At 41.7% G+C, this 24,342-nt stretch overlaps 1 protein-coding gene across 6 annotated transcripts in view; it reads right to left on the minus strand.

The window, feature by feature from the left end:
* The window catches only part of ABLIM1 (actin binding LIM protein 1), a 251,805-nt gene that overhangs the window by 129,264 nt on the left and 98,199 nt on the right, over window positions 1-24,342 (minus strand). For all 6 annotated transcript variants that reach the window (XM_025395745.1, XM_025395743.1, XM_025395747.1 and 3 more), the window contains exons 3-4: window positions 16,746-16,929; window positions 12,110-12,219 (exon numbers count right to left, since the gene is read on the minus strand). In XM_025395745.1, the coding sequence (XP_025251530.1) occupies window positions 12,110-12,219; window positions 16,746-16,929 (294 nt within the window). The remainder of the gene's footprint in view (window positions 1-12,109; window positions 12,220-16,745; window positions 16,930-24,342) is intronic.

Consider the following 24,342-nt stretch of genomic DNA (forward strand, 5'->3'; position numbering starts at 1 on the left):
CAGCAAGTACTCCAGCTACTTGAGAGTATACATTTGTCAAGCAGAACGTGTATTTTGAAAGGCTGTTGAAAACTAGCTAGGAGCTGAGAAATTTAATATCTGCTTAAAGACAGGGTCTACTGCCTTGGGTAATAATCTCTTAAACTGCCTCTCTTCCATTTCTCTGAACAATAAATAGAAATAGCAATAAACCTGTATTTCCTGGGAATGTAACAGAGATTCTTTTATGGGAAATAAAAATACTAGCATAAAACATTAAGACTGTTTTGTCACCTGCTCCAATTTTTAAGGTTTCAGGTCCTGTCAGGGAGAACTCGTGTGTGTGTGTGTGTGTGTGTGTGTCTGCATATATGTATGTTTTCAGAACTATAACTAAAAGGAGGTGCTACATGTATAGAATAAACCATCACCCTAATAAGTATAAGTATATTCTTAACTTCAAAATGACCAGGTAACAATTTCAAAAGTCCAGCTGATGGAGGACAGGCCCAGAGCATCATTGCTTTCCAATCCCTCCTCCATTGGTCCCATGTGGTTGCTCACATCATTTCTGATGATGTAAACATCATAGGGACTGACTTGAAATCAAAAGTAGAGTTCTCTTTCACCTGAAAATGCCATTTGCATAGCAAGAGGAAAATGGGAAGCTATCAAAACAAAGCCAAGCATCACCCAATCATGGGATGCTCTCAGAAAAGGCGATGGTCACATGGCAACCTTGAAGATTCTGATTTCCAGTCGGCCATGGTGGCACATGCCTATAATCCCAGCTACTCAGGAGGCTGAGGTGGGAGATTGCTTGAGCCCAGGAGTTTGAGACCAGCTTGGACAACGTAGCAAAAACTCATCTCAAAAAAAAAAAAAAAAAAAAAAAAAGAAGAAGAAGAAAGAAAAAAGAAAAATATACTGACCTCCAACTTTCATGGGGGAAAAGTTCTAGCCATGGCTGTAGTGGACAGGGTGTGCTCACCTTGGGGTCTCCCTCAGGGCAGGGCAAGTGACCACGCACCTAGCACATGGCTCTACCAGTGCTTCTCTGTGAGCTTGGAGCAGTTCTCCCTTCTGCTTACAAAATATAATCCAGACACGCCTTGCAAACATTATGTGATCCCTGAGCCACAAAGGACTTTGTATCTTTTTGCAGGAAGACAGAACTAACATGGCTGAAGCTTGAAGCCTGTGTTCTCAGCACTGTTCATACTCTTTTTTCGGGAGAGTTTGGCAAATCTGAGGTAAATTTCTACCAGCAGGCTAAGCAACGGCCATATGGTCCTCTGTTCAAATTACGGCCAGCAATAGCAGAAGAAAAGCAGTAGAAAAAGGGAAGGATCTAAGAGTGGGAGAGAAAGCAAACAAGAGAGGAAGAAAGGCACCAGATGAACTCTGCTACCAGCTGTCACCTAAGGCCATTCAATGGTGCCCATGCCATAGCCTGCCATGACATAAATACTACTGGGTACCGGCCCAGTAATTTTTGGGAGGGGTTAAGAAAACTGGCCACCACTGCTTCCAAGATTTGGGATCATTCTTATCAAACTCCCCTTAAAATGTACCAAGATGCAAAAGGATTAAAAACAAGTACTCAAATATTCATACATGAATGTTCTTTGCAGAACTATTCATAATAGCCCAAGATGGAAATGACCTAAATGCCCATTAACAGATGAATGGCTAAACAGAATGTGATATAGCCATACAATGTAACATTATTCAGCCACAAAAGAAATGAAGTACAGTCATGCGCCACAGAATGATGTTTGGGTCAATGACAGACTGCATACATGACGGTGGTCCCATAAGATTGCAACAGAGCTGAAAAATTTTTGTTGCCTAGTGACACTGTAGCCTCCATAACATGAAGCACAATACATGACCTTTTCTACGTTTAGATATGTTTAGACACTCAAACACTTACCGTGTTACAACTGCCTACAGAATTCAGTATAGTCACATGCTATACAGGTTTGTAGCCTAGGAGCAACAGGCTATGCCATATAGCCTCGGTGTTAGTAGTAAGCTACACCATCTAGGTTTGTGTAGTACCCCCTATGAGGTTCACACAACGACAACATCACCTAATGATGCATTTGTCAGCACGAAACCCTGTTGTTGAGCAACACAACTGCACTGACAAATGGTACAAACTGGATCAACCTTAAAAATCATGATACTAAATAAAGAAGCCAGACACAAAATGCTAATAGTGTATAACTCCATTCATATAAAATATCCAGAATAGGCAAATCCATAGAGATAGAAAGCAGATTGGTAGTTTCTAGGGACTGGGAAAAAGTGGTGGGGAGGGGAGTAACTGCCTAATGGGTACAGGAGTTTTCTTTTGGGGTGATGAAAATGTTTTGGAACTAGATAGAGGGGATGGTTGTACAAAAGCACATTTGTAGTGAATGCACTAAAGACCACTGAAACGTTCACTTTAAAATGGTCAGTTTTATGCCATGTGAATTTCCCCTCAATAAAAATAAAATTGTTTCCAGAAAATTTGCTCTTGAGCTGATTTCCCTAATACAGGTGTAAACTTGAACCTGGTGAAGAGGTTTATGATAAATCTTTAACTGGCTGTGTTCACCTAGCATACCTGGGCTCTGGCCAAAGAGGAAATCGTACTTGAGTTCTACGTCAGCTTCTCAGATCCGTACTCATTAGCAAACCTCAGCTCATTTACTCTATTCCAAAGATAGGGAGAAGAAAAGAAGGGGCAGAATGTCACTTTCAGTACTTTCATCACGTGAGCTGTCACTTAATACACACACGGCTGAAGGTCACAGCAAGGGCAGGCGCCAGCAAGACTTTGGAATGAGCCTGTTATTTTATTCTGAAAAATGAACATTATTTTATTTTTAATAGACTTTGCTTTTAAATAGGTAAAATCATAGGGTGAAAAATACACCAAAAATCATTTTCCTTCTCTCCCTGTCTCTTTCCACCCAGTCCTCTCTTTCCCTTCCTAGAGGCAACTACTAATAGCAATTGCTCAAATATCCTTCCAGGAACAATCTGTGTAAATATACAATTATAGATATGCAAAGCAGTGCTTTTAAACAGCTAGATTTTTACTGCTACTTAAAAATGAAAATTAAACTGGGAAATGACTGCTGTTCCAACTACTGAAATTCCAGTTCTTTTGATAAGTTTTTAGATGTGGGCTTTATCATGTAGGACCCATAACTGCTGAAACAAAAACAGCAAATAACAAAATGCCGCTAACTTTCCACCCACTGAAAGCACTTTTAAATTAATCCCTGAGTTGTACTCATTCCCTATAAAGCAGGAACTTTTCTTCCTTTCTTGAAACTTAGATAATCCAGGCTCAGGATGAGGGAAAAGATGGATCACTCTGGGATCTTGATGTCTGGGTCATAATTGCTACAGATTTTAGTAGGAAAAATCTGAATATTATTGTTCCTCTTTGCCCTATACCTTGTCTCTGCAATGAACCTTTGGCTACTATGTAAGATTCCAAAGCCTCTCAACACCTCTCTCAATATCCAGTAGAACAACATTGAAACTGCCACACCAGGTCACCCGTCTTCCAGGTCAGGGGCTGGCTCCCTCTATGTTCAGAGAAGTATAGCGGCTCTCCAGTGTTATACTCAAAGCTGAGGAGATTCATTCCCTGACACCTCTACCTTTTCTTAAAAACATGTTTTGATTCTGTTATCAACAAATTTATCGGAAGCAATAACTGCTTCCCCTGCTGTTAAGTAAGGGAAAACACTCGTGAGTGAGAAGAGAAAATGACAGAGTTTAAACATGCCAGTATACCTTACTTCTCATGCACGCAAACTGCATCTTCATTCAAACAGCAATCAGACCTCACCATTCAGACCTGGGAGCTGAGATTTACTCCCTCAAAGGCTCTCCTGGGATGGTATCAATTCACTCACTAAATGAACATGTATGTGCTTGCTAGGTGCACAGTGCTATTCATAAAAAAAATACCAAAAAAACAAAAACAAAAACAAAAAACCCAAACAAACAAAAAAACCAGTCCTTACCATTCAGTAGCTGATGGTCTGTTCAGAGAGAGAAATATACCAGGAGGTAACAGGGCTATATGCTAATATTGCTATAATGGAAATCAAAGCACAGCTTTGCCAGGACACACTTGAGCTCACCCCATTGCCAAGCGACCCAAGTAAATTTAAGGGTTTCAGCCTTTTTTGTGACACTCAGAAGAATACATGATTTTGGAAAAGAAGACATGCAAACAAAATACTATGGAAAGAAGTTATGTAAAACTCTATACATGTCTGTAGCACTTAGAGCGACATTCAGAAGAATGTTCACCAAAATGTTAACAGAGGTCACCTCTTGGTGATGGGATTTCAGGTGATCTTTATCTCTTTTGTATGTTTCTGTAATATGTGTGCTGTTTTTCAATGAATACTTAAAACGAGAAGACTGTCTAGAGAGAGAGAAAGCTTTGATTCAATTTCCGGAATTTTATCTAGGACTGTAAGTGCTAGGCCTTGTATAAGAAAGACAGACAGTTTTCATTTTCTTGGTAGTGGAGGTGGGCACGCATGTAAACAATTAAAATGCAATTCGTGATGTGCCAATGGCAGTTTTCTTAGTTGTGACAAATGTATAACAGTAATATAATATGTTAAGTATGTAATAGAGAATTTGGCTAATGCCTGTAATCCCAGCACTTTGGGAGGCTGAGGTGGGTCCATCATTTGAGGTCAGGAGTTTGAGACTAGCCTGGCCAACATAGTGAAACACTGTCTCTACAAAAAATACAAAAAAAAAAAAAAAAGAAAAATTAGCCAGTCGTGGTGACACATGCCTGCAGTCCTGGCTACTTGGGAGGCTGATGTGGGAGAATCACCTGAACCTGGCAGGCGGAAGTTGCAGTGAGCCAAGATTGCACCACTGCACTCCAGCCTGGGTGACAGAGAGAGGCTCCGTCTCAAAAAAAAAAAAAAAAAATTTAGCTGGTGCCTAGAACAATGCCTGGAACATAGCAGATGTTCAATGAGATGTTTGTTGAATGAGGAATAGCATCCTAGATCTTTACAAACATGAGACTTTCATTTACCTTCCTCATCTTTTCCCACAGCCATTACCAGTAACTACAATCAATGGTCCCCCCAACCTTGATCCCTGATCCAAAATCAGTGATTTTACATATCACTCTCTCCATCACCACCTTAGTCTTTCTAGAACATTGTTTTCATCTGGTCATCCTCTAGGTTAAAATGATCCTCAGGAACTCCATGTGGCCAAACTCCTCCAGGCCTCCCTGGACCTGGCCTCATTGCTCTATCTTCCAATTTCACTTCTCAAGACACACAGTAACAGTCTTTGTTCTGGGTGGGTTTCCTCATGCATGAGTTTTTTGTTTGTTTGTTTGTTTTTTGAGACTGAGTCTTGCTCTGTCACCCAGGCTGGAGTGTAGTGGCATGGTCTCGGCTCACTGCAACCTCCGCCTCCTGGGTTCAGGTGGTTCTCTTCCCTTAGCTTCCTGAGTAGCTGGGACTACCGGCGTGCACAAGCACGCCTGATTAATGTTTCTATTTTTTTTTTTTTTTTTTTTTTTAGTAGAGACGAGGTTTCACCATAATGGCCAGGCTTTAGTCTTTCTAACTCCTGACCTCATGATCCACCCACCTCAGCCTCCCAAAGTGCTGGGATTATAGGCGTGAGCCACCGCACCCAGCCTCCTACATGGGTTTTACAGGTCCCCTCTCCCCATTTAGACTGCCCTTCCATGAAGTATCTCATGTGGCCATCATAACAACTCTTTGAAGCAGAGATTTTCCATTTATAGACGAGGGCACGGAGTTTCTAAGATATCAAATGACTTGCCCAACCCTACACGACTAGGAAGAGGTAGGATCAGGGTTCAGACCCAGGCACTCTGAAATGCAGAGCCCAATTGTCAACCATTATGCTGTGTCCCTCCCCTCCCCTCCCCTCCCCTTCCCTTCTTTCTTTCTTTCCTTTCTGGTCCTGAGTATCTCTAGCCTCAAGTTTTAGGCTCACAACTTCCTTAAAGAATAATGGCCAACATGTATGTACTTCCTATGTGTCATCAATCTTCTAAGCACTCCATTTTTATTAATCGTCACAACAACACTATGAGAAAGGAACTACTATTGTTTCCCATTGTATAGGCAAAGAAACAGAGACATAGAAAGATTGATTTCTCAAGGCCACATATCCTTTAAGTGCTAAAGCTGGAATTAGAACCAGCCAAGAACTTGTCCAGAACCCCTACTCTTCAGCAGTTCCCTGCCAGGCCTCCTCTGCCATTGTATCCTACAAGGAGAATGTGTCTAAAGAAGGGGAGGCAGATCTGTTTTTGGAGATGCTGTCATAAAAACTCATCATTATGAGTCAAACTCCAACAATCCATGTGCTACATGTGTGGATGCATTCCTGCCTGTCAGTTTTTATAATGGTAGAAAATATCAAATGAGCAGAGAAAGGCAGCTGTCATGACCAGCAGAGTGACAAAAGCAGAGTCACAAAATGTGGGAACTGCTCTCCAAGAAAATTCAGAAATCAATGCCTGAACAGTAAATTACTGTTTTATAAGTACACAGCACTGCATTTACTCATGTAATCCTACAATGTAGGGATCTATGACCATCCCATTTCACAGATGAGGAAGTGGAGGATGGGGAAGTAAAGAGGTTGCTAGTAAGTGGAAGAGCCAGGACCTGACCCTAGGCACGCAGAAACCAGGGCAGATCTTCCCTACGCTCCCTTGGCGGACAGTTATCACTCAACCTGACAATGATATTTTTTTAGAGAGAACATTAAGATAAAAGAAAGTTATCTCGCATATATTAAAGGCTACTGGACTAAATAGAAAAGTAAAATAATTGGAAATGTCTGCTTCCCCTTTGGAAACATCATGCACGTGATGCTTTATCTGAAATTTCTTTTTCTTTTTTTTTTTTTGAGACAGTCTCGATCTGTCACCCAAGCTGGAGTGCAGTGGCGCTATCTTGGCTCACTGCAAGCTCTGCCTCCCGGGTTCACACCATCCTCCTGCCTCAGCCTCCCCAGTAGCTGGGACTACAGATGCCTGACACCACGCCCGGCTAATTTTTTGTATTTTTAGTAGAGATGGGGTTTCTCTATGTTAGCCAGGATGGTCTCGATCTCCTGACCTTGTGAACTGCACGCCTCGGCCTCCCAAAGTGCTGGGATTATAGGCGTGAGCCACTGCACTCTGCTGAAATGATTTCAATTCAGTCCAACTAGAGCATTTGTCCTGATACCTGTAGGAGTTCCAATTGCACTTGGAATAATGATGCTGCACACAGAGGAGGGAAAAGAGAAAGATGAGTTTGCATGTGTTTGTGTGGGTGTTCATCTTGTCAATCCCCGCAAACCCACGTGCCATCAGACACTAGTCAGACACCCTTTGACATGGAAAGTGTGACTGTAGACAGCAGCCCACTCCTGCTCAGATGTCTGAAATACATAAGAGCTCTGTAGGAAATGACAACCCAAACCCGATTCCCTACACTCTCAGTTGCCACACACAGACTTTCTCTGACATCACTCCTTAACCCATGGGAATCCAGCCCCTCGCTCCGTTACTGGTAAATACATAAAGAAGAGAGTGGAATGAAGCTTTTGAAGATTGTACTTAACCTTCTGGTAAAGCATGTCTTCTGGATATAATACTTTTTTTAAAAAGTATGAATCAGCTAATAAAACAATCTAGTTAATGTTCATCAAAACCCTGTGTGCTAACTTTCACTACTATCTTGCTTTCATGTAATGTTTATTGCTTGTTGGATTGAAATTGCAGTAGTCTGGATGCAGCAACAGTTTTAAATAATTCAAGGCAATAATCTTTCATTAAAGTTGTTTGCTTCTATGAATAACTTCCTAACGGTTCTGGCTGGGCATGGTGGCTCACGCCTGTAATCTCAGCACTTTGGGAGGCTGAGGTGGGCAAATTACTTGAGGTTGGGAGTTAGAGACCAGCCTGGCCAACATGGTGAAACCCCATCTCTACTAAAAATACAAAACTTAGCCAGGTGTGGCAGTACATGTCTGTAATCCCAGCTACTCAGCAGGCTGAGGCAGGAGAATCGCTTGAACCTGGGAGGCAGAGGTTGCAATGAGCCAGGATCATACCACTGCACTCCAGCCTGGGCGACGAAGTGAGACCCTGTCTCGAAAACAAAAACAAAAACTGTCTGGTGGTTTCCATTCACCAAAACTTCATATAAGATTGAAGGGAAGCTGCTGTGACATGTAGAAAGTGCACAGCTCTTGGAGTCAGGGCACCTGGATAATCTGCAGATGAATACGCCACTGCTCCAAGGCTCAGCAGTCACATCTTTGAAAATCAGAGAGTGATACTTACACCATCAAAGAAACATCAGGGACAGGAACACGGCATCAGGAGCCAGATCGCCTGGGTTTAGATCCCAGCTCTGATACTGTCTGTGGGACCTTGGGCAAATTATTTAACCTCTATGGCCCTTTGTTTCTTCTTCTCTGAAAAGGGGATAGTATTAGTGCCAAGCTATAGGATTGTTATGTGGATTAAATGAGTTAATAATGTAAACCAGTTACACAGTACCTGATGTATCATAAGTACTATGTGAGTGCTTGATGAGGAAAATAAAATAGATATCAAGATTAGAAGAGTTACTGCAAGGTGGAGGAAGCACTGAACAGAGCACTCCAGTGGGAGCTCTTCCTAAAGCAGAACAATACAGACATGGCAGCTGCTGAGCAGCTGAAAGAAAAAGGCTGCATCTTTCCTCAATAAGGTCAGAGACTCTTTCATATAAACGTCCACTCCATCCACTTTGCTTGTATTTCTCTACCTATCTGCTGTCTTCCTCTCCTATTTAGAGATTATGGGAAACCAGTCACAGAATGTGAAATAAAACTGTGGTTCAGAAGAGCACGCTCATTTCTGAACAGAATATTTCAAAGGAAAAAGAGGACCTTGGCCTTGGCTTTCTGGTAGATTTTGCCGACTCTGTGAACATTATCAAGGGAGAGATTCACACTTTAAAAAGGCTACTTTCTACTTCCACTTAGGAAGCTTTACTAAGTTTAAAAAGGGAGAAGAGCTACGGCATGCTGGGCTTAATACCTAGGTGATGGGTTGATAGGTGCAGCAAACCACCACAGCACACGCTTACCCATGTAACAAACCTGCACAGCCCGCACATGTACCCTGGAATTTTTTAAAAACATTACAAAAATTTAAAAAGTCATAAAAAAGGAACTAAAACCACACAGGCTAGTTTTAAAGTATAGGGCAATTATTGAAGAGTCACAAACAGCAAACAAGTATTTTCTAATTATGCTCCAGTGAATTTTTGAAACTTGCCAGAAATTCCCATTGCTCTAATATTTGTGTACCTGTCTAGTCTGGGTAATTTGCAAGTGTGTATCCATGTAAAAGAGCTTTCTTTTTTATAGACACCCACATACCCCATAAATGCCTTTAGAGTATTTATTTAAATAGACAAATACTTGTTAAAAATAAAGATGTCCTGACCAAAGCAGTTGCATAGAAATGGGATTTCATCCATTGGAAGCAAAGGAGAAAATACGACTTGGCCCAACAATTTGCACATAAGCAATGATGGTTAAATCTAATATTAAACATGCAATGGCTTTGAGTTAGATTATATTTTTATGTTTATAATTTTCATTTACGTGTATATAACATGTATGTCATATAAAAACAGAAAATATAGATAAAGTAATTTAATAAAAATTAGAATTAACATTTTGGTAGAACGGTGACTAGGAAACATGTTCCCAAATTACACAGCCAGAGAGGGTTGGAAGCCTTAAAAGATATCATGCTTCTATTTCTTAAAACAAACAATGAAGAGTATTAGATTTAAAAAAGAAAGAGAGAGCAAGCAAAAAACCAGGAGCCAAAAGATGTGCATCTGAACCTATCTTACTAGATAGCTTATGTGATCTTAAGTACACCCATGGGCCTCAATTTCCCCACCTATCAAAAAACATAGTTGGACTAAAGGACTTCACAATGAGGACACAGTCAATCCCATGATAGGCCTTGAGGACATGATTCTCTGTTCCAGCTATCACCGTATTCTGGAACTCATAAAAATTATAAAAGTCTCTTTTTCTTTTTCTTTTTTGAGATTCAGTTTTGCTCTTGTTGCCCAGGCTGGAGTGTAGTGGCGTGATCTCAGCTCACTGCAACCTCCGCCTTCCAGTTTCAAGGGATTCTCCTGCCTCAGCCTCCCAAGTAGCTGGGATTACAGGTGCCCACCACCACACTCAGCTAATTTTTGTATTTTTAGTAGAGATAGGGTTTCACCATGTTGGACAGGCTAGTCTCAAACTCCTGACCTCGTGATCTGTCCGTCTCAGCTTCTCAAAGTGCTGGGATTACAGGGGATCTTTTCATTAACTAGACAAGATTCCTTCAAAGTTTTTGGTAATGTACTTTCAAAGCAAGCCCTCCCAAATAATGGGGTGATGATTCCCACTGGAGGTTACCGTCCCAGTGACCTGAGGCTAACTGTATCTCTTGCATTTGGGGCAGGGTAGCAAGAATGGTGAAGGACTTGAAACCCTACTAGGGGTCTAGGATGGTGCCTTGCTTTGTAGCTGTCATCCTATTCAAGCTGCTGTTATTTGTTGGCAGGTCACATAAATTCACATGCCAAGGATCCGGTCATGTGTGCTGAATAACATGCGCTAATATGTGTATTTTCTTCTTTCCTCCCAATGGTCAAAATCCAATTTTTATGCAAATGCTTTAGTCAGAACATTCTTATTTTTAATAAGTATAAGATTTCTACTTTAATAGGAAGAGTTGGAATCACTATTATAAATTGCACTGAATTTCTCTGGTGCAGAAGTGGTTTATATCATTCTTACGTATTAAGACTCACTTAAGAGCTTAAAGAGGTTTATTCCAAATCTCCCAAGGATTGGCAAAAGCCACAGAAACCACGGCAAACTTCTAGTTCACTTCCTAATGTCCCAGGAAAGAGATGGGAGTAGAGTTTCCTTGCTTGGTGCCCACAGTTCATAATGCATCAACTTAAAATGTGTATTAACTGACCTACTCGATATTATTTTCCAGAAGAAATGGTGCAATTGGCCACTATTTTTATTTTGGGGTAAGTAGGTTCTCTATGGATTCTGACAGGTCAGACAAGACCTTGTAAATAATGACAAGTCCCCGGATATATGTGCAGCTTGTTCCCACACTTTCTTCAAATCTCTCCTTAGGTGTCATATTTGAGAGATGCCTTCTCTGCCCCATATAAATGTAGCTCTTTTATTCTGCTTTAATTTTATTCCTACTTTAATCTTTTTCACATATTAAATATTTTTGTGTATGCAAAGGAATTTCTGGGTCACATGGCAGTCTATTTTTCGGGTTTTTTTTTTTTTTTTTTTTTTTTTTTTTTTTTTTTTTGGAGATGGTCTAGCTTTGTCACACAGGCTGGAGTGCAGTGGTGCAATCTCAGCTCACTGAAATCTCAACCTTCACTGCCCAGGCTCAAGCCATCCTCCCATCTCAGCCTCCCAAGCTCCCAAGTAGCTGAGACTACAGACATGTACTATCATACCCAGCTACTTTTTGCATTTGTTGTAGAGATGGGATTTCATCAGGTTGCCCAGGCTGTTTTTAAATGAAGCTCAAGCAATCCTCCCACCTCAGCCTCCCAAAGTGCTGGGATTACAGGCATGAGCCACCACACCTGGCCTATTCTTAATTTCTTTAGGAACCTCCATGCTGCTTTCCATAATGTCTACATTAATAATCTACATTCCTACCAACAGTGTTCAAGGGCTCCCTTTTCTCCATACCTTGGCTGACGCTCGTCATATCCTGTCTTTTTTATAATAGTTATCTTAACAGGTATTGTTGGTATCTTCTGATTGTTTTGATTTGCATTTCTCTGATGACTGATAATATTGAGTACCTTTTCATGTACTTGTTGGCCATTTTAATCTCATCTTTGGAGAAATATCTATTCAAGTAGATAGATGAATCTCATTTCCAGCTAACAGGTTTCTCAAAAAGGAAGGCACCTGCCTGAGCTACCTCTGGACTGCATAGGTATTCATGTCAGTGGGTCACCGGGGCACTTACTGCTGGAGAAGGTGGTTTCTTTCGGACTGGATGACATCGGCTGTGCACAGAGTTGACAAAGGCAGTCTCTCCCATTGAATGTGACTCGGTCTCCGGGTGGAAACGGGCGTCTGGAGGCAGAAAGACATCGCCCTCAAGGTTATTGCAGCAATTTCATTCCTTTTCCTTACTCCTTCTGCTTGCTGCCCTCCCGTGCCCATTTATTTCTTGGAGAAGCAGCAGCCAACATGTCTGAAATGCAGTCATAACCAACCCAGCCAGCTGGAGATAGTCCAAACAAATAAATGTGCCTCATTTTGAGAAGAAAGGGGAATGTACTAGTTCTAAGGGCAACCAGGTAGTAAAATGGAATGATTTACCTCCATTAGTGAAGGGATGTTCCAGCAAGTCATCTAGCAGGGCACACAGAACAGTAAGTTTCCAAATGGAAAGTCCTTCACGAAAAAATACTTTAAATACCATGAATTCCCAGTGAAGCTTAAGGCCCCACCCCAGAAGAACTGGCTACCCGTCAAGCAGTAAGCAGTAGGTCTTTCAGTTCCCTGGGACCGTGCCTAGACCTCTGTGATGATTATGCAGAATTAGACTTTGTGCTGGACATCTACATGGGTGAGCTGAATGTTTCATGGTGCTGGAGACCCAGTCCCTTTTAAACTGGGAGAAATGGGACAGGCTGTAATTTTTTTTTTTTTTTTTGAGACGGAGTCTCGCTCTGTGGCCCAGGCTGGAGTGCAGTGGCCGGATCTCAGCTCACTGCAAGCTCCGCTTCCCGGATTCATGCCATTCTCCTGCCTCAGCCTCCCGAGTAGCTGGGACTACAGGTGCCCGCCACCTCGCCCAGCTAGTTTTTTTTTTTTTTTTTTTTTTTTTTGAGACAGAGTCTCGCGCTGTGTCACCCAGGCTGGAGTGCAATGGCGCGATCTCGGCTCACTGCAAGCTCCGCCTCTCAGGTTCACGCCATTCTCCTGCCTCAGCCTCCGAGTAGCTGGGACTACAGGCGCCCGCCACCACGCCCGGCTAGTTTTTTGTATTTTTAGTAGAGACGGGGTTTCACCATGTTAGCCAGGATGGTCTCGATCTCCTGACCCCGTGATCCGCCCGTCTCGGCCTCCCAAAGTGCTGGGATTACAGCCTTGAGCCACCGCACCCGGCCCAGGCTGTAAATATCTGTTTAAGAATTCATATTAGCTTCTTTTCAGAAAGACAATTTCTCTTCATAGTAGGTATTCATCAATAGCAGCATATTTTGCAAAAATATTGCCTTCTGCATGTAGATGATCAGTTTCTTCTCCCAGGTCACCAGGCAGACAGCCTTTTAAAAAAGTCATCAATGACTTTTTTAAAGACATCAATGACATCAGTTTTAAAGACATCAATGACATGAAGACATCAATGACAGTTTCCATGCCCACGCACTTGCCCTTGGCCCATGTGGCAATAATCTTCATCAACGTGATTTTTCAAATGTGTGATGCTGTCAATTAGGAAATGTGAAACTCACAAGCTGAACATCACCGCAAATCTGAGTCAGAAGCAAATACTTAAGAGCAAGTACCAGCTTTTTGACATTCGTTTTTATTTCCACGGCTGTTACATTCCCTTTAAGTTGCCCCTCAGTAGCCTAACAATTGGCAAATAACTGTAATAAACAACATATAGGTAAATTTGGACTTAACCCCACAAATGTGGCTGGCTCCAGTCATCATGGAGAGTTTTAGATTCTTACACTCTTACATTTCAGAAGTCCCGAGGAGAGGTGGTGTCCTCTCCACTTGTAGTGCTGTGTCACTTTCTGCAGTACAGTGTAGGCTTGGAGAGGTGAAGTGACGTGCCTGGATTGACCAACTAGGGGGATCAAGCCATAGGCAGGTGCAGATGGCATCTACCAACTTAGAACTTGCTTTATTTTTAAGAATCAAAAATCACTCTCTGCTGGATGCCAGTAGCCTACTGCTTCACACTCATTAGCTAAACCTGAACAAGTCTTAAATCTGTTCTGTAAGGAGGGAGTCAGGAAGTTAAGGACCCACTCAACACAACACACACAGGTTCTGTGGCCTCCGACCAGGCCAGGAGTGGACCTGGACACAATGTTTAAATAGGCCCTCGTGCTCCGTGACTGACCCTGAGAATAAGTGCCCTTTACCTGTTGCATGCCCAGAGGCACCTCGCTTACCCCACCCAAGCCCAAGCCTTCCTTCCCATCCAAGCTTATTTTTTTAGACCCGAGTTCCATGTGGATCCTCTAAGGGACAAGCCAGAGTTCGATTCTCAACTTGGGCTGGGCCTTCTGAAGTGTGGGTTTTGTTGCTTTGTAATGGCCCTTTTCAGGAATTTCCTCCCTCCCTATATCCTCTACCCATACTGGACAACTTCCTTCTTTTATTTGCATGAATGTTTATAATAGAAAGAGACCTGGATTTAGAGTTAGAAAACCTGAGTTCTAACATTAACTTGGGAATCTCCGTTAAACGGTGAGCCTCAAAGTGACTCATAAATAGAAATATTAACTCCTGGTTCCCTTCAAAGAATTGCTAAGAGGGTGAAATTAACTTCTGTATGAATATAACTTCTCAGCTAAAAAGGAGGCCCCCAATTCAGGCAGAATCATTGTCATTCAGCAGCAGTAGAGGCAGTAGTAGTAAGTGCTCCTTTGCTGGCTCAAATGTCCAGGGACAGGGAGATAGTCAATAAATCTTTGTCTATCATTATATCAACTTCAAAGCAACGACTTCTCAGGGTCAGCATCAGAAGGGCTCTTAGAGTTTACTGGGAACAGGGCCTTCCAACCTGGCTGAGTGACATCATACATGAGAACCCTCCAGAAACTACTAAATTAGCACACAGGTTTTGGGAGAAAAATAGGCTAAGCATTGATCCTTTTAGAGAGACTCCCACCTCTAGTCCACTCCCACCCATCCAGGAGATTCCAGTGATGAGCGAGGCTTGAAAAATCACTCGCATCTAGTTCACAGCTTCTCATTCTAAGGCGGAGGTAACTGTCTTGAAAAAGCTAAATCACACAGGTCTCAATTCACCCTGGGAAGTAAGACTAGGACTTGGAGCTCCATGCCAGCCTGGGACTCTTAACCAGGCTGTGCGCCACAGCCTGAAAAGGTAAAAATCAGGGCAGAACTTTGCTTTTGATTAAATACAGAACAATATTCAGTTCATTCATCCAGAATTTTTAAATTATGATTTTTAAAAAATGAAACGGAGAAATGAGCTAACACATAGCTATACAGTTATTTAAATAATTTTATTATGAATGTTTTGTGTCTTATTATGACTTATTTATCAGTATTATCTTGTTAATTAATTATACAATATTGAATCTTCTGTTCTAGAGCTTACATTTCTCTGGCTTAGAAACATAAAATGCTGAAAAACCGGCAACATGTCTCCTCTGAACTGGGGTTTTTAGAAGGCATAGCAAATAGATCACCACTTGAAAAGGCACTGGATTGCAAAACTGCCAAATTAGAATTGATCAATAAAGCAGCTGACCCTTGGTGGTGAGTCTCCTAGTTACAGGAATCAAACCTATCTTAAGTTTTATAACATGCAGACCTCAAAACACAAAAACCACAAAAAGCCCCACGTTTTCCTATTCACACTTCACATAGTTTTCTTCTGTTATATCTGATCATTTTATTATTACATTTCTATTTTTTTGAGATGGAGTTTTGCTCTGTCACCCAAACTGAAGCGCAGTGGCACGATCTCGGCTCACTGCAACCTCCGCCTCCTGGGTTCAAGCAATTCTCCTGCCTCAGCCTCACAAGCAGCTGAGATTACAGGCACCAGCCACCTCGCCTGGCTAATTTTGTTTGTAGTTTTAGTAGAGACAGGGTTTCACCATGTTGACCAGGCTGGTCTCAAACTCCTGACCTCAGGTGATCCACCTGCCTCGGCCTCCCAAAGTGCTGGGATTATTAGGGTGAGCCACCACGCCCAGCCTGACTGATCATTTTAATCAAGCTGGTTTGCACAGTTAAGATACAACCTTGGTAGATGACACACATGTAGAGAGCAGGGGTTGGCAAATATTTTCCCCCAAAGATGAGATCGTACATTTTTTAAGACTTTGTGGACCATATGGTCTCTGTCGCAACAACTCAACTCTGCTGTTGCAGTGCGGAAGCAGCTATAGGCCACACACAACAAGTGGGAGTGGCTGCATTCCAATAGAACTTTATCCACAAAAACAGGTATCGGGCCTAATTCAGCCCTCGGGACACAGTTTGCCACCCCCTATTATAATGAAAGAGACCATTTTAAACATACATACATGCCTAGGAATTTATACTTCCAAATAAGCTTTATCCTTCTAAGCAGTTATGCCATTTCCCCTTGATGTTTTTATTGCTCCAAAATGTTTTGAGACCCGGAGCTGCTTTCAGAATTAGTTTCAATCTACTAAAAATCAGTCATATTACTTTGTAGAGGACATCACGCATATGGTTTCCAACTAATCTACTTTTTTACTAGGACTGATAGTACAGTAAGAAAGAAATCTAAGGACAAGACTATGTGCTACTGAAGACAAACGGTATATAATCCAAGCTTTAACAGCCCAAAGCAGCATTTCTCTGCTGAAGGAAGCTGGAGGCTTTGGAAAGATAGGCTCACTTACTTGCAGATGGTACAAGCAAAGCAATTGGGATGGTAGGTCTTGCCCAGAGCGGTCACCACTTCGCCCTCCACGAACTCCCCACAGCCATGGCAGCGTGTCCCGTACATCCGCTGGTAGTCCAGGGTGCAGAGATACTCTCCGTTCTTTATGAAGAAGCCTCCTTGTGCCAGGTCACAGCCACACACTGTAGATGACAAGTTCACATCTGGTCATCATCTGCCACACTGCCGGGCAGCACTGCCTTCGCCTGAGTACTAACTGGTTGCTTACCCTATGATCTCAACGGTTTGGGGCTAGGGAGGGGACTGGTACAAAGAGCTATTTATTATTGGGCTTTGACCCTCCCCTTGGGAGCTATGCAATATCTCATACAAGTAAAATCCACTGGCTAGGTCTCAATGGCTTTTGTGATATGTCTAAAATTCTGAAATAATCAAACAGTCTTTGATAGAAAGATACCCTTGGTTCGGGCTGTCTCAAATATGAGCAAAGGTGTCCCTGGCAGTGTGCTATTTAGGAAGGGTGCCCACTGCCTGCCCACACAACTGCATGGTTTGGGCCAAGATTGTTACGGAGTTGAGTAATAAATTTCCATTATACCAAAGGCAGTAGCTGAAATTTCCAGTAGCTATATTTTTTCACACTCTGGAACTACTTTCCCACTGCTATGAAAAATTCAGACCTTTCATTTTCTCTTTGTGCAGTAAACAGAATAAGCCAATTATTCATATATTATAGGGAGGTAAAAAATGAACAGGCAAAAGAGGAAAGACCTGTCATTTGGATGCTTTATTGTGTCTGGATTTTGGCATCTCTTTCCGACTGTGCAGCTGTGGATTAGGGAGATGGTGCAAACAGGCAGTGGGAGCTTGGGCCTGGTCTACGTGTTCAGACAAGACCAGAGCAGGTCACAACAACTTGTCTGCAAATAAAGCCTAAAGCAGTCCCTGACAATAAATCTCTCTCTCTGACAAATGGCTGAGAAGCAACAGCCCAAGCTGGAAATCTCTGACCTTAACCTCGCTTTCCCCAAGGTCAGCTGATTCCAATTTATAATTCCTTAGGCAAAGAATCCAGGATTCTTCTTGATTATTTGGTATTCAGTTGGGTTGGGGACAAGGTGAGTTCAATCAGTAAATTGCTTTCCTAAGGACCTGCTCAAATGCTCCCAGGGTTCATCTGCTGAGTTCCCATGACTCCTTAATGCATCTAGATGAACTAGGGCTGAGCAACAGTAAGGTTCTGATGAAAGTCACGACACCCCCCCCCCCCCCACCTTCAGTCAGGACTCTTCACTGACTATAAGCCACGGAAGACATTCAAGGTGACATGGAACCCACAAACAAGTTTTCCATTGTGGATTCATCGGTCTTTGTTTAGATCAACACTCCACAGCTATGACCTTCTTCTCTGCAATTTACAATTAAGTAACCCAAGATTATGGCCTGAGTCCATCACGCCTGAAACTGACCACCCTATAAATACTCCTGTGATCATAGTATCTGGAAAACAGCTCATTCACCACCTGCTGCCTCCTCTCACCTGCCAACCTCTCCTCTGCCTCCACTATTCTCCCATCTGCTTCTTCCTCCCCAGATGAGTCCTGTGGGTCAGGAGAACCCACGTGTGGACTGGCCTCATTCAGACTGCAAATTCCTTCAGCAACAATAGGGAGTCTAGGAGTAGAGGGTCACAGAACCTTAGAGTGTTTTCTTCAATATCTGTCTATGTGCAGATCTGATTTTTCTACAAGATGGCAAGGTATTTGAGGGGTGAGAGTCTTCTTTTGATTCTCCAGGAAACTAATTGTATCTAATATAAAACAGGAAACACAACGTTTGAAATAAATTGAATCCTCCCTGAAATTTGGCAGGTTCCCACGGATTTCACTCCTCAGTGACATCAAGTTCTAACGACTCAGTTATTTTTCCAAACTTAGGATTTCTCAAAGCCCTGAGAAGCAACAAAACAATGTATTCGGACTACTGGTAATTCCCTAAATTCTCTCCTCCAGTCAATTACGGCTTAAAAATGCAGTCTTTATACAAAGATCTGATGTCAATAGGGTAATCTGGTGGCAATACACAAAAATAGATTGAGATCGTTTCAAAGCTAATTCTAAACGTTTTAGAAATTCTTTGTATTTATTGCTTTCTTAGGGCACCTCTCTGTAACCTTTTCCAGATCACATGGTTTTGTGAAATTGACATATAGTATCCTTTATTAATAAAGTCCTAGTTTCTGTGAACATAACATAGCCTTAAAAAATGAATTCTTAACACTATTGAGAGATGCCAAGCTACATTCAAACTGTGCCTATTATGATTTGATTTGCCTTTTTCCTTGAATTCAAAGTAGTGCTCAAGGTGGCTTACCAAACCATACCATTATTTCTGGTGGTTTATACAAGGAAACCAGTGTTTGATGCGACTCCCAGAGGCAGGTGTTCTTAAAGGCATATACAACAAGCAGTGAGAAGGGGAGCCTATGATGCCAGTACCTAAAAGATACTTAACATTATTACATTTCCTAAGAATGGACCAGCTGCCATATCATTTCAGACTCTTCCCTCTCTTGCCACCCCAGGCTTTACTTTCCTGTTTCTCCTCTGTCTACTCCTTCTCAGGCTCAGCAGCCAGGCCCCTAAATGCAGGTCACTCCCATGGGTGCCATCTCCTCCCACTAAGATGTAAGGCCTCCCTGGGAACAGATCTCATCCATTCTCACAGCCTCAACTATGACTTTATGCGAGGGATGCTCAAATCAATGATCTCTCTTGGTGATGTCTTCCCCAAGTTTTAGAGCCTGATTTGTTTCAATCTACTAAATCTGCCTGTGTGCTGGGCACAGGCAGAACCCATGCCTATCTTAAACCTGGCATTTTCCAAACACACCCTTTCCTCACAGTTTCCCTGCCATCTCCCATAAAACCTTCTGCTATTCTTTCTCTATTCCCTTTCTCATCAAAATGGTAGCTGCATCCAACCTCCAACATCAACATTCTCTGTTTTTGTTTGTTTGTTTTGAGATGGAGTTTCGCTCTTCTTGCCCAGGCTGGAGTGCAATGGCAGAATCTTGACTCACTACAACCTCTACCTCCCCGGTTCAAGCAAGATTCTCCTGCCTCAGTCTCCCGAGTAGCTGGGATTACAGGCATGTACCACCATGCCCGGCTAATTTTGTATTTTTAATAGAGATGGGGTTTCACCATGTTGGTCAGACTGGTGTCGAATTCCTAACCTCAGGCAATCTGCCCACCTTGGCCTCCCAAAGTGCTGGGATTACAGGCATGAGCCACCATGCCCAGCCAACACCAACATCTTCAACTGGACCCAAATCCAAATCCAACCCATTTCCCCATTTCCCCCCCAAGGAGGTGTTTTTCTTTCTTTCTTTTCTTTTCTTTCTTGTTTTTTTTTTTTTTAACTATGTCACTCAGGCTGGAGTGCAGTGGCACTATCTTGGCTTACTGCAAGGTCCACCTCCCGGGTTCACGCCATTCTCACCCGGCTAATTTTTTGTATTTTTAGTAGAGACAGGGTTTCACCATGTTTAGCCAGGATGGTCTCGATCTCCTGACCTTGTGATCCGCCCACCTCAGCCTCCCAAAGTGCTGGGATTATAGGCGTGAGCCACTGCGCCTGGCCTTTTGTTTGTTTGTTTTTTGGTTTTTTGAGATGGAGTTTCACTCTTTATTGCCCAGGCTGGAGTGCAGTGGCACAATCTTGGCTAACTGCAACCTCTGCCTCCTGGGTTCAAGCGATTCTCCTGTCCCAGCCTCCCGAGTAGCTGGGATTACAGGTCCCTGCCACCATGCCTGGCTAATTTTTGTATTTTTAGTAGAGACGGGGTTTCATCATGTTGGCCAGGTTGGTCTCGAATTTCTGATCACAGGTGATCCGCCCACCTTGGCCTCCCAAAGTGCCGTTATTACAGGTGTGAGACACTGCTCCTGACCCAATGAGGTGTTTCTTTGATCCATTCCCTCCTCTGCCTTCTTGCTGTCACTACTCAAAACCTGGCCTATGGCTCTGCTGTAGTAAAACAATTTTTTTTTAACAACATTTGTATTGGCAGGAAAAGAAAAACAACAGGAAACAATCTAAACTTTCATTAGTAGAAAAACAGTTGAATAAATTATGCTATGTCCAGTCTATGGAGCTGCTATTAAAAAGAATGAGTTTAGCCCTCTGGATTGTGGATATTGACAGCCCTCTAGGTTGCAGACATTGATCTGTCTGTGATATATTGTTAAGAGAAAAGAACAAATGTCACAGAGTAAACAATTTTAGAAATCCCATTTTTAGATAAGTCTAGTTATGTTTTTATGAACTAGGAAAAGTAAGTTAACATAAACAGAACCATTAAATTGGTTCTCTCAGGAGGGTAAAGAATTATTAATTTTTTCTTCATATACCCATGTGTCAGTCCATTTTGTAATTTTATTTTTAATTGTGACGAAATGCATATAGCAAAAAAATTACCATCTTAATCATTTTTAAATGTACAGGTCAGCAGCATTAGGTAAATTCACATTGTTGTGCAAACATCACTGCTATCCATCCACAGAACTCTTTTCATCTTGCAAAACTGAAACTCTGTACCCATTAAAATCCCTGTTCCCTCTTCCTCCAGCCCGGGGCAACCCCATTCTATGTTCTATCTCTATGAATTTAACTCCTCTAGGTTCCTCATATAAATAGAAGTTCATCTTTAGTAATAGTAATATTAAGAAAAATTATCCAAAACTTGTAAACAAGGTAAAGGGAAGAAGGCATGTTCTTTAAATGTTGTACTGGGGCATTATTTAACAGCTCGTGCAAGGATTATTTCATTATCCGGGGGGACTAGATCTGTGTTGGACAAGCCCTTTCCTATTGATGAAAGGCCCAGACTTTAGAAGTTAATGTTAACTTTTTATTCTTGTCCTGTAGAGATCCAGATGACTTCTATCTGGTTTTATCATCATGTTGAACCATGAATCATTTTTACCTCTAGCGCTGCCATCTTATTCTGACATTCCTTTCTGAATGTCTTTATAACCCACTCCTTCAATTATATATATATATATATATACACACACACACATATATATATATACACATGACAAGGTCTTACTCTGTTGCCCAGCCTGGAGTATAGTGGCATGATCACAGCTCACTGCAGCCTTCAACTCCTGGGTGCAAGCAAACCTCCTGCCTCAGCCTCCCAAGTAGCCTAGGACTACAGGCATGTGCCAACATGCCTAGCTAATTTTTAATTTTTTTGTATAGACAGGCTGGTTGCTTGCTATGTTACACAAGCTGGTCTTGAACTCTCAGCCTCAAGTGATCTTCCTGCCTTGGCCTCCCAAAGTGCTGGGATTATAGGCATGAATCACTGCACCCAGCCAACCCAACTTTATTTCTCCTTGGAACCAACTTTAACATCCTGCTGGTTCTGTCATTAATAAGTTGAATGAATCTTTGATACACGCTCATTCCAGATTTGTGTGAGTCCTATACTATTTGAAAATTATACTTTGACAAAGGCATTACTCTTTTTAACCAAAAATATCTAAAGGTGAACATTAATTTTTTTTTTTTTTTTTTTTTTTTTTACAAAAGCTTTGGTTTGTTTGGTATTAACAACTTAGCAAATACTCTTCACTGATGGTACAAAGCAAAACGTTCACATCTAAATGATCATAAACAACTCAATTAGTAAGGTCAAACTTCAGTAGGGTATATTTAGATTTTTACTTTGGGTGCTCCATTAGTCTTTAGCTGACAGTTAACATACACCCAGGGAAAAGCATAGATTCCTTTCATTAAAAAATAGGGCTTCTAGTGAAAGAGATTAATTGTTTTCTTCTGATCAATTATTTAAAACATTCCCCACTCAAGATCCCAACTGAATCCTGCCCTGTTTTGCCATCACCAAAGCCTGGCTACAAAAAGTCCTGTGCCTTGTGAATGCTATGCTCTGGAATTCATTCTCTAGAAACCACTGAATACAATCAACTACTAAAGAAGAACATGTACATCCAAGAAATTTTATATAAAAGTTGCAAAATTAGTAACAGGCATATTTTAAAAGCTGAAATCGTTTTTAAAAAGTAACGAGAGCTGCCCATGTGGTAAAAATACCATGGAACAGCAGGGGAACAAAGTATGGGGGTGTCCAATAAGGGTGAAAACAGAACAGTATTTTAATGGCATGAACAGGGCTGCAGTAGCAACTATTTCTTCAACCTTCTAAAAACAGTAGTAACATTTTATGCTTCAACAAATTCATTGCAGCAACACTCCATCTGCCTGTCCACTAGTTCATATTGCCAAACATTTAAGAGAATGGGTCATACCTAAAACTCTACCCAGTGGTAGGTTTGGAGGCAAAATGTGAGAGACATTTTCTTCATCCATATCCGTAGACTGAACATCTCTTTCTTGTGCTACTGCTCTCATACAGGTTTTAATCCATTTGAACCAGTAAGAGACAGAGGGATGCTAAGCAAACATGATCCATGTTTTCAATTCAGTTTTGAGCAACATGAGCATTTTAATTGGGGTGCCAGTAGCCTTGGGTGGGTCCTTTCTTCTCTTTCCTAGGAAAACTCATCCAGCAAGGAGCCCTTCTGAATTTGCCCCATGAAAGTTCTGGGACCTGTCTTACACCCCCCTCATTTCCAGTGATGAGGGCCATGTGCTCTAGATGTATTACTTTACCCTTAGGCCAAAATCCTGTTCCACATACTTCAAAATAATAAGAGTTGTCTAAGACAAACTCACAGCCAATATCATACTGAACAGGCAAAAGCTGGAAGCATTTCCATTAAGAACTGGAACAAGACAAGGATGCCAACTCTCACCACTCCATAGAGCTGGAAGTCCTAGGCAGAACAATTAGGCAAGAGAAAGAAATAAAAGGCATCCAAATAGGAAAAAAAGTCATCAAATGGTCTCTCTTTGCTGATGATATGATTCTATACCTGGAAAACCCTGAAGACTCCACCAAAAGACTCCTAGAACTGATAAATGATTTCAATAAAGTTTCAGGATACAAAATAAATATACAAAAATCAGTAGATTTCTACACACCAAGAAAGTTCAAGCTGAGAACCAAGTCAAGAATGCAATCCCATTTACAATAACCACACACACAAAAACACCTAGGAATCCATCTAACCAAACAGGTTCAAGATGTTTACAAGGAGAACAAAACACTGCTGAAAAATATCACAGATGACACAACAAACAAAATATATATTCCATGCTCATGGATTGGAAGAATCAAACTTGTTAAAATGGCCATACTGCCCAAAGCAATCTACAGATTCAATGCTATTCTTATGAAACTACCAACATCATTTTTTATAGAATTACAAAAATCTATTCTAAAATTCATATGGAACCAAAAAAGAGCCTGAATAACCAAAGCAATCCTAAGCAGAAGGAACAAAGCTAGAGGCATCACATTATCTGACTTCAAACCATACTACAAGCCTACAGTAACCAAAAGAGCACGGCACTGGTACAAAAGCAGAACATAGACCAATGGAACAGAATAGAGAACCCAGGAATAAAGTTACATACCTACTACCAGCTAATCGTCAACA

The sequence above is a fragment of the Theropithecus gelada genome, chromosome 9 (assembly GCF_003255815.1).
Source record: "Theropithecus gelada isolate Dixy chromosome 9, Tgel_1.0, whole genome shotgun sequence".
In the NCBI taxonomy this organism is placed as follows: domain Eukaryota; kingdom Metazoa; phylum Chordata; class Mammalia; order Primates; family Cercopithecidae; genus Theropithecus; species Theropithecus gelada.